This window comes from Lampris incognitus, chromosome 4, assembly GCF_029633865.1.
Source record: "Lampris incognitus isolate fLamInc1 chromosome 4, fLamInc1.hap2, whole genome shotgun sequence".
NCBI classification, from domain to species: Eukaryota; Metazoa; Chordata; class Actinopteri; order Lampriformes; family Lampridae; genus Lampris; species Lampris incognitus.
In genome coordinates, this window is record NC_079214.1 from 52778677 (window position 1) to 52789878 (window position 11202).

Here is an 11202-nt window from a genome sequence, read left to right on the forward strand (position 1 = left end):
TTTACTGATGGCTCAAAAAAAATCAAAATGAAAAAAAAATCAAAATTATCATGTAGGGACATGTTCCAATTTAAAATTCTTTTAGGGAATAGAGCTACAGATAACATGCTCATGTGGGAGTAAAGGGTGATGAATTTGCAGACAGGATGGCTAAAAGATCACTAAGTATGAGGCATATAATTGACATGCCATCTGGAAAAAGAGGACAGTAAAGCACTAATCAAAAAGAAAATGAAGACAGTAAGGGATGAGGACAGTAATAGCAGAACAAACTAGAACGCGTACTATACTGTAGAATACATACTATAGAATACAAAGAGAGAGGAGGTAGTTTTATCCAGGTTAAGGTTTGATCACAGTGGTTTAAATAAGACTGTATTTCTATTGGGAAAAGTAAATTCACAAGTGTGCATGTACTGTAATATGACTGAAAATGTGGAACACGTAATAATGCACAGTGACAAATATAACATAAAGGGTAAGGTTGCAACAAGGGGTGAGAGAGAACATACGAGAATGGGATTTGGAAGGGATACTAGGAACAAATGGAGATAAGGTGTGGGAAACACAGAGAGGGGTAATAGATTTTTTTTTTAACAAATACTGTACTAAATTGTCCCTAAAGTGTGTGGGGGGGGGGGCTGTGATGGCCTCTGCCTGCCACCCAGTGACTGCTAGGATAGGCTCTAGCATCCCCGCGACCCTGAGAGCGGTTTGGATAATTGAATGGGGGGGGGATACTGGATTGTTTAATAGAATATAGTTTTGTTTTAATTTTTATGCATGTAAACTAGAGCCTGTTCTACATACTCCGGTACGGTAGGTGGTGGTATGCACCTTAAAGTTGGTATTGGACTGCACAAAAAACGCGAAGAAGAATAAGACTCGTCTCTGTTTAGGCTACCCGGCGGTCAGATCATGCTAGCGGTTACACGCTGTGAACAGCTAAAATGTCCATAGTTTTTGTACCAAAACGACAACGAGGACGTGCAAAGATTAACCAACAAACCGTACAATGGGTAGCTCACCGTTTCCATCGTGGCTCTTATTGTAGCTGTTACCTTGAGTTAGCTCTAACATTGCTGGATCCCTTTTCTAAAACTTCACCAACTAGCTAGCTCATCCATACATTTATTCATACCGTGTCTTTACACTTGTCGCTGTCGTTAAACTGGCTTGTAATTACTAACGCAGTGTATCGTGACAACACAGTATTTCCCGTTACTCTGTCTGTGAATGCTAACACTGCCTGGTAAAGTCTTAACTAGCTAATGCTAAAGCGGGGTACACAATGTCGTTAATTTAACGGGTCATCGGACCCGTGTAACTTCTCACCTCGCCCTCACTTTCTTTTCCCTTTACCTTAGTTGCTGGATGAAAACGACCAGTTAATCAGATGTATCGCCGAATACATGCAGAAAGGAAGAGCAACGGAGTGTGTACAGTGAGTCACGTTTTAGCCTTAACTTGCCAGTGATGGTCTGCCGTTGCTTCCCTGTGGCGGGCACATAACACGCACGTATTTACATGACATGTTAGGTGAACTGCAAGCTACAGTGTTTGGCACGTTGACTGGATGACTCTAAATCTGTGCTGTCTGATTTAATCATCAGATACCAACAGATCCTGCACCGCAACATTGTTTATCTGGCAACCATAGCAGACGCTAGCCCCGATATGATGCTGACATCTTCAAATGTGAGAGATTATCGACTTCGCTATTCCTCTGAAATGAAAAAAAAATATTGTGGCACCCCCTCCCGAATACTGGTTTATCCTGACTGATGCTGATTTTGTTTTCCAGTCCAATAATCCCGAGGGAGAAGCAGCGTCGACCACAGCTGTAAGTTGACATGGAACTCTGTTATAAACAACTCATTTATCAACCGTTCGTATGTACAAATTTGTTCTTACATACCCATGGAATGTTTTAGCCCTGAAGTTTGTATCAGAGCAGTGTAGAACCTGGGTAAACCTTGAATTTAGACACCAGTTGGTTAACACTGAATCTTTGCAATCCTGGGTAATTGCTTGTTGCTAGAGCTAGACAATAGATGTTAGGGGGAAGGAATAACAAATAACCATCAGGCTTTGCTTCTGACTCTCAGATAATCTTGAGAGCTAAAAAAATTCCATGGATATGTAAGAACAAATTTGTACATATGAACGATTGATGAACGAGGCCCAATGTTAACATTCTATGTAGCATGTCACATCAATAAGTCACAACAATAAGACTTGTTGGCATGTAACAGAGGTTTCTTCTCTAGTTCAGATCTCTTCCCAGATAAAGGATCTGGGAGGGTGGTCAGAGCTAAAGCAGTGCTTTTGAATTGTGGATTGTGCCTTTTTTTATATCCAGGATATTGAAATAAAAAGTGTAACTCTCTTTATCCAAAGGAATTGAATCGAGTGCAACTGGACTTGGTATATACCAAGTCCAGTTGCACTCGATTCAATTCCTTTGGATAACCATGACCTGGATGAATGAGAACATTCACAGACTTGTAACTCTCTTTCTGTCTTAGATAGCAATGGTGAGTGGTTTGTTTCTAAGAGCCATTTGTATCTCTTTGAATTTCAAAGACATTAGCACAAATCGTATGCTAAGATATTGTGCCAATTCCATGCCGTTGTTGAGCAGAAAATGACGTTGTAATATTTTTCTCTAATATGCTTTCATTTCCCAATCTCTTTCTTGCTGTTATCTCTTTGTTTGTTTGTAGGCATGCTGATGCAGGTGATTAGTGGGGTTTGTAAATGCAGAGTCTTTATAGTCAAAACAAAAATCCCAAATGAACTGGTTTCCAGTGCAGTATTATTGTTGTCAGTGCTGTTTCAATTGAATTCCTTAGTATATAAAGGGGACTTGAACACTATGACAGTACATGTTTCCATCCAAGTGTTAAGCAAATGTTTGAAAAGTTGAAACTTAAAATATCAACGTGATGCATTTCTATTAGCATTTTTACACAATTAAATAATCTTCCTATGAGAGATTATCAAAAAGGTTCAACAAAAATTACCGATGAGGAAATGTGAATAATTAATAATTTGCATAAACTAACGAATGGACCTTTTTAGTATGTAGGATAAAACCTGTCAATGCATACTGTTGGAAGAGTTGTTGCTAGTGTCTATGTAAATATTGGACAGTGTTAGGTTAGACCAGGGGTCAGGAACCTTTTTGACTGGGAGAGCCATAAAAGCCAAATATTTCTAAATATATTTCATTGAGAGCCATATAGTATTTTTAACGTATAATAAATGAAATATGTCTTACTTTTAATGCGACTTCTGGTGCTGCATGGCGTATCGAAGTGCCGCTTTATATGTGACCGTTTCATCGATGCAATGTTATCATTGCATATGAGACATACGGCAGATCCTGCTCTCTCCACAAATGCAGATTCCTCTGCGCACGCAGCCTGGAATGCACGGTAACCACCGTCTTTTTTTCTTTTCGCCCTCTTTTCCCTTACAAGGGTTGAAGCGGATAAACTAGTTGGCTATCTGATCAAATTGATTTCTTCACCTTTACAATGACCCGGACATGCTCGCGAGCCATTGGTTCCCGACCCGACCCACGGGTGACCCGTGACCCGTGAAATTTATCTTCAAAACTAATTTCTGTTTACTTTAAAATGACACAGTATTATTAAGAAATATCACAAGTATTTTAAAATCAGTTCCAAACTGATTTTTTTTTCAACTCAAAATTGTCTGGGAGCCATATGCCGTCACCGGAAGAGCCATATATGGCTCGCGAGCCATAGGTTCCCGACCGCTGGGTTAGACAGTGAGGGTTGCAACTTCGCAGTTGCACCCCAAACCAAAAAAAAGTTTTTGCACTCTTTGTTCAAAGTGCAAATTTGTTATTTTTACACAGTCTTAACAGTTTTTCCCCCGCAATTTCACTCTCATTTTGCCACCTTGCCAGATTAAATCAAAGGCCTTCCTTTTTTAGCCCAATTCTGGTTTACTGGAGTCTAAATCAAGCATATGTGCTCAAAGGTGTGATCTTTAGGTCGCATGTTTGATCTGATTTCTACTTGGTGTATTGCATTGCATTAGGAGGGAATGAGGACAGTTATTCCACAGAACACCTTTCCCAGGTTGCGGGGCTCTGTAATCGCTGAGCTCACAGTTGTTGCCTGTCTTTGAACTGTGTTGTAAGGCCTTCATCTCCAATCTCCGCTTCATACACTATCTTCTGTTCTTTTATTCTTGTACCATTGGCATTCTCAAATTTATCACGCTTCTTGTGCTCAGTAACTGTTTTCGGAAAGTGCTATTTAAGGCTATGCAAATGACTTGACTATCGATGCTACTCAGTGTGTTTAGAGTTCCAGTCAGTACATCGCAAGAGCTAGAAAACAATTTCTAAGAAACAGTTAAAATCGTTATATTTCAGTAGTTGTATATCGGACCCGCTGCTGTGCTATGGAGGTGTTGGGCAGGGTCGTGGTTTGGAGGCAGGCAGATGAGGAGAGGCTCATCTGGGTAACAAGGAGCATGTAATAAGCTGTCGAATAAACTCCTCTGTTTGTTTTAATGCAGGTAGAGAAACGGTCTGGTTGATGACACTGATTTCTGCCACCAGCCACCCAGCACATGGTCTGTTCTCCCTCCTTCACTCAGGACAACGCTTACAGAGCATCGGAGTTCGGACCAGCCACCTCAAAGACTGTTTTTACCCCCAGACTGTCAGAAAAATTAACAGTAGGCGCCTTACATAACTTTCGTTATTATTTTGTGGGATTTCTGGTTTATTTATTGTTTTTATTGTTATTTCCTTATATATAGTGTTAATGGGTGAGAGGGCCAGGGCACATGTATTTCATTGCATTGGAAGGTACATTGTACTTTTATATGTATATGACGAGGTGAAACTGAACTTGCTTATGTCGGTTTGAGTTAAACCTAAGAAACGTTTTAACTGTTGCTTTCAGACCATGCAAAGGGATTTATTAAAGACTGTTGAGTGAAAAAGGAAAGTTTATTTGATGCCTGTGCTGTTAAGAGTTTGTAGCTTTCTCAATAAATACTGTAATTCAAAGTACCGTCTCCAGTTTGTTCTTTGTCCAGTGTTTTCCCATTTGAAGATTTGACCAATTTTACCTGAATAAACAGCACTTAGATTAATGACTTGCAACTGCGATTTTCTTTCGACTTTTGTTACATTTACTTATTAAAACAGATAATTTAATTTAACAATCATTATTCTCTTTAACCATAAAAATTTTATTCTTTGTAATTTTTCACTTTAATCCATCCATTAGCCAAACTGCTTATCCTGCTCTCGGGGTCGCGGGGATACTGGAGCCTGTCCTACCAGTCATTGGGCAGCAGGCGGGGAGACACCCTGGACAGGCCGCCAGGCCATCACATAGGGTCGACATACACACACACACACACACACACACACACACACACACACACACACACACACACACATTCATACCTAGGGACAATTTAGTATTGGCGATTCACCTGACCTGCATGTCTTTGGACTGTGGGAGGAAACCAGAGCCCCCGGAGGAAACCCACGCAGACATGGGGAGAACATGCAAACTCCACACAGACGACGACCCGGGACGACCCCCAAGGTTGGACTGCCCCGAGGCTTGAACCTAGAACCCTCTTGCTGTGAGGCGACCGTGCCAACCACTACGCCATTGTGCCGTTTTCACTTTAATTAAAAGGCAAAATATTGTAGTATTTTGGGTTTGTGATTGATCACAATTTGTGATGCAATCAACAGAATATAGTTTGAGTCTCTAATTTACAGTGACAACTTAACATTTGCATTTTAGTAGGAACATTTAACTTTACTAGAACCTAATTGAATCACAACTGTAAACTGAACCATTTTATTTTGATATCTTTTTTATATACCATTAAATGCAGACAGTATATATAATGCAGCCAGTGTGCAAAGTGCAGTCCAGTGCATGTAATGTGTCATTTCCTGCATATTCCTCTACAATTTACACTGGAAAAAAAAAACATGCAATGTGGTTGTCTTATCATTGCTGGCCCTTTCCACTGCAGAACTAACTCCAAACTTGTCATTTTTCTTTTATTAAAAAAAAAAAACTTTTCACAGCCCATCCATTAAGAAAGTTCTCTGACACTGGTCCAGTTACCGAGAGCAGAAGACAAGCATCCAAAATGTGCTTCTTTTAATGTTTTATCTAAAACATCTGTTTTGATCTGAGGTGCACAAAACATTGCTTTCAATCATGTTGCAGGAGAGCACAGGAGCAAACTACATAATGTGCCAAGCCCACTTCATGGTTGCAAATGTCTTACCCTGTTCATGGTGAAGTCTGACCTGCAGTCAGTGCTGGAACCCAGATGCTCACTCATCATCTTCACTCTCTCATCACCATCATCAGTCAGTTTAAGCAGTGAGGATCAAAACATTCCACCACGGCTGTCCATGAACACGCACGCGTGCGCGCACACACACACACACACACACACACACACACACACACACACACACACACACAATATTACCATTTATTTGGAGATAGAGCCAGGGCTTGAATTTTGGTAGCTCAATGAATAAGGATGTAGGCAAGGACATACGCTGAGATTTAGTTTTAACCCTGCTATACACTCACTAACCTTTCTGACTTAAACTTAATCCTCTAATGGTACTAACGCTGGTGATCAGAGTGGATGTCCTCAACATCCTCAAGATGCGCTGAAATGTACGCATGCATATAACAGACTGTGATTTGATACAATGAGTGGTCTCATGAGGTCAGACATACTAAGTATATCCATGTATTCCCTTCATTAAATGGCATAGTCAAGCAGTGTTGTAGTCGAGTCACTAAACCTCGAGTCCGAGTCGAGTCTCGAGTCCCCAGTGTTCGAGTCCAAGTCCGAGTCACCAAAGAAAAGTAGAGTCCGAGTCGAGTCCCCATTACCTGAGTCCGAGTCAAGTCCCTATTACCCTAGTCCGAGTCCGAGTCATCAAGGTTGAGTCTGAGTCGAGTTCCAAGATGGCTCCAGTGATCCACTCGGGCACAGTCAAAGATCTGACATACAAATAAAAAAGGTCTACATTAAACAAAAATGACACAGCTGTCACCATTTCAAAGGGAGTTTATTTACTTTGTGACACGATAGCCAAACAAATGCACACCCACACACTCGCACACATGCACGCGCAAGCATGCGCGCACACACATTTTTAGAACAGTCTGAATTTCTTTGACATTCTGAACACTGGATGTGCTTCAAAACACATTTGATGGCTGTGAATAGCATGATATTAGCAAATGGTGGAAACAGTATACAGAAGTAAGTTCCACAGCATACAATACATTCATAAAAACTAGTCAAAAGACATTGTCTCTCAGGAATAGTTAGGAACAAAAGGCTGGTGGCACTAGTTTTAAGCATGCACGTTGCATTTCAAAAACATAAGATCTGACAGCATGGAACTACTCAACCTTGCACGGTGAGGCCTCATCAAAATGCCTCCATGACTAAATACCCTTTCAATGGGCGCACTGGAGGTAGGGTTAGAGAATACCTGTGTGGCAATCTGATAGAGGGTAGGGAATTTGGATTTGTTTTGCTGCCAAAACCTGAGGCACGGGACTGAGTCAGAGTCCTGCTCAGCGATCAAGTCGAGGTATGCAGTCAACTGAGCCTGGCCAGACGGCTTCTTCTCGGTGGAGGAGGGAGTCCTCCTATAGTGGGAGAACATTCTCAACTGCTTCTCAGGAGGAGACTCTGAAAGTTCACCTTCCCCTGGTCCTGTTGCTTCCGCTGCATCTGCTGTTGATACCGCTTGCTTGTCACCCTCTGCCTTTATATACTCTGAAATGAGAGGGGGGCATGGGGGACTCATTACAAATATGTTATTGACTAGGCCTACATGACAAATGACACGCCTATGTGCTTTATTGTAACACCTTCAATGATATAAACATCACAACAATCAAATAGTTAATCACTTAACTAACATTAATCAAAACATTTCTCACCTTTGATCTCAGTCTTCAGCACATTTTTGACGTCACTGTCCAGCTGCACATCATGTTCTAGCCGCTGGAAGCCAAATGCTGGGTCCAACACAGATGCTATGAAGTAGGCATTGGTGAAAGGAAATTTGGTGGGGCCTCTTCCTTCAGCCGGTTCACATCCTGGTATCTTGACTGCACTGAAAACCTCTGCAAACCTTGTTTTCAAGGAGCTCTCCAGAGCTCTCACCAGAGGCCCACAGTATCTGGCTTTTCCTCTTATTTCCTGCAGGTAACAGCGCAGAGTGAGGACACAGGGCACAATCACACTGATGGTGACAGTAGTCTCACCCTGAGTTAGGTTGGTTGCCTCTAAGAACGGATCAAGAACTTCGATCAGTTCTTTAAGCTGAGCATACTCTCGCGGGGATAAGATAAGGCTTTTGTGCCCCACTGATTCCAACACACTGGACAGCTTTTGCATGTCTAAATGCACATAAGCCTTCACCTGCTTCAGAGTGGAATTCCATCGTGTGGCATTCGCTGTTGGAATTGTTGCATCACCAGAACATGCTTCAAAGCAGTCTTTAAACGAGGTGCCACTGTGGAGGAGGTTGGCTGCACGGGATAGCTTTGCTAGGGTGCTTGACAGCCCACTGGTGTCTTTCAGACCATCTTTTATGACCAACTGCAGTGAATGTGTGAAGCATGATAGTCTCTGCATCTTACAGTTCTCAGCCAAAGTGTCATTGACTGTCTGTTGATCTTCTGGCATCAGGTCTTGCCATATTTCATCATCCTCCTCAAATGTGCTGGGATCATGAGCTTCAGCATCACAAGGATCCTCTAGGGGAAAGCTGGCCTGGAAAGCTTTTCTCATGTTGGATGCATTGTCAGTTATGACAAAGTTGATCTTGTCCTTAATCAGGTATTCTTCAGCACAGCATTCAAACATCATTGCAATCTTCTCTCCTGAGTGTTTCCCATGCACTCTTTTGCAGGAAAGAAAATATGACTGAAGGCTGAGTTCCTGTTTTTTTTATCCATTGCCACTGTGTGTGCTGTCACTCCAAGGAATGACTGCATCGTTCGATCACTCCAAATGTCTGTTGTAACAGCAACACTCGATGCTTCTGCCAGCTGGTTCTTTATCTGTTCTTTCTTGACTTCCACCATTCCTGGAATGGTCACAGAGGAAATTGTGGATCTTGCTATGGGCCGGTACTGAGGGTCCAGGACATGCAGGAAGTGCTTGAAGTCCTCGTTGTCAACGATGGAGAGTGGCAAGCAGCACTTAATGATTAGATCTTTTACAAGGGCATCACTTATAGCCTTCTGACGTGGATGTTTGAGGTCGTACGTCCTTTGCTGTCCATCATTTAAAAATGATGTGATAGTCTTCTGACCTGGAGCAGCTGGCATCACATCTGAAGCAGTGGAGGCACGGTATTCTTGGAACCTAGGGGAAGATAGGATACACACTTTAGCTTGCTGATGCCAAACTGTTTCAAGTAATCTTTCTCACAGCAAAAAATGTGTAACGTTATAGCTATAACAATATGCAATAACAATACAAATGTTACACATTATACACATAGTGGTTTGAACCATAACCAGTTAAGTAACATATTTAGTTATCTATATAACTAACATTACCATATTAGTAGATTAACTAATGTAAACTAGCTGGATAAATGAAAAGTATGAGAAAAGATACATAATTTATGAGACTAACAGGACAGGGATTAATTAGCAAAACCCAGTCATTTAATTATCGATTTAAGTATGTTACATGCTACCTAGCTGAGCTTTAACTCTCTATCCTCCGTGAGTCTGTATGTTTATTCTGTATGGGTCAGGGAGGGTGTGATTTTGTTAGAAGATAGAGCCAGTTCATAGTACTGTTCAAAAGCTACGTCGCGCGTGTCTATTTTTAGAATTTGGCACACTCAATGCTGCATATATGCAAAGAAAAATATCCCCATATTTACAGTAGCCTATGCGGTGTCACCAATCACGATACGGTTCGGTAGTTTTCGGTACATGGGGGGGGGGGATGCCACATCCGTCAAATCTTGTACCGTCTCCAGCTCTCAAGAAAACCAGTGGCGGCATCCACATTAGCTTTCTTCAATTAGCCCATTTAGCGAGTAATAGCCTACAATTATTTTTATTTGCATTGTAAAGTTGTGCACATTTTATCAACATTATTTGTGGATGCATATAGGCTAGACTTCTTCCTTCTCCGCACTTGGAGAATATTCAATGTGCGGATTTGTTATTGCTAGTTAAGATTAATGCTAACACGGTAGTTCAGAGTGGTGTGTTTTTTCCGTTAAGTGTATGCTACTTGGTAATTAGCTAAATGATAAATAAGAAAAATCCGTTTTAATCTCCCTATAACACAAAGACGCTGCGTGTTACTTACCAATTCATTAGTGAGATCGATGGCACGCTCGTACCGAAAGCGAACCGTACTGTGACTTTTCTGTGCAATGCTGCATTAGCATTCTAACAGTAACGTTACTTAACTTACTTATACAATTTCACTTGGTTCTAGTGATATGATATACCCACCACACGACCTGACCCAACATCTTGGACCAGTGGTTGAGTTACTTCAGAGGCTATTGTTACCGTAGCTAGATAGCTAGCTAGCTAACGTTAACTGATCACCAACCATATCATCAACTGACTGCATATCACTTACTTTTCTGGGTGCATCCTTGACAGATGTCTGTTGAAGTTTGAGGTTGTCCCGGTCTTCTCCTCAATAGTTCGTTTACATATCGAACATCTAGCAGTGATCTTGCTGGAATTTGTTGTAAAATCTGTGTAAGCAAAGCGCACAATTCGGGGCGTCTCTTTAGGCATCTTCGCGCTACTGAACATGACGGTATGCACGCCACGTGAATCCGCATGTAGGTGGAACACACGTGCCTGCCCTTACACGGAATTGAATAATGTTACAGTATTAATATAGCTATCAATATATTTTAATGGGGCCTATTATTTAAAAAAAATCTAACAAAAACAGTCTTTATTCATTAAAATGTCAGAGTCCGGGTCTCCAACTTTCGAGTCCAGATGCAGTAAATTCGCGAGTCCAAGTCCAAGTCCGAGTCATCAGTGCTCAAGTCCAAGTCGAGTCACGAGTCATGAAAATCAGGACTCGAGTACTACAACACTGTAGTCAAGTCTAGCCCTGCAAGAC

The 11202-nt window shown here is 41.5% G+C and overlaps 1 protein-coding gene across 1 annotated transcript; it reads left to right on the top strand.

Annotated features, from left to right (window-relative positions):
- Positions 1-880: 880 nt before the first annotated feature.
- ss18l2 (ss18, like 2) lies at positions 881-5053 on the top strand. The gene is made up of 5 exons (XM_056279090.1): positions 881-1019; positions 1368-1444; positions 1614-1698; positions 1805-1843; positions 4561-5053. The coding sequence occupies exons 1-5, from the start codon at positions 951-953 to the stop codon at positions 4579-4581; spliced, it is 291 nt and encodes a 96-aa protein (XP_056135065.1). The 5' UTR covers positions 881-950; the 3' UTR covers positions 4582-5053.
- Positions 5054-11202: the final 6149 nt, after the last annotated feature.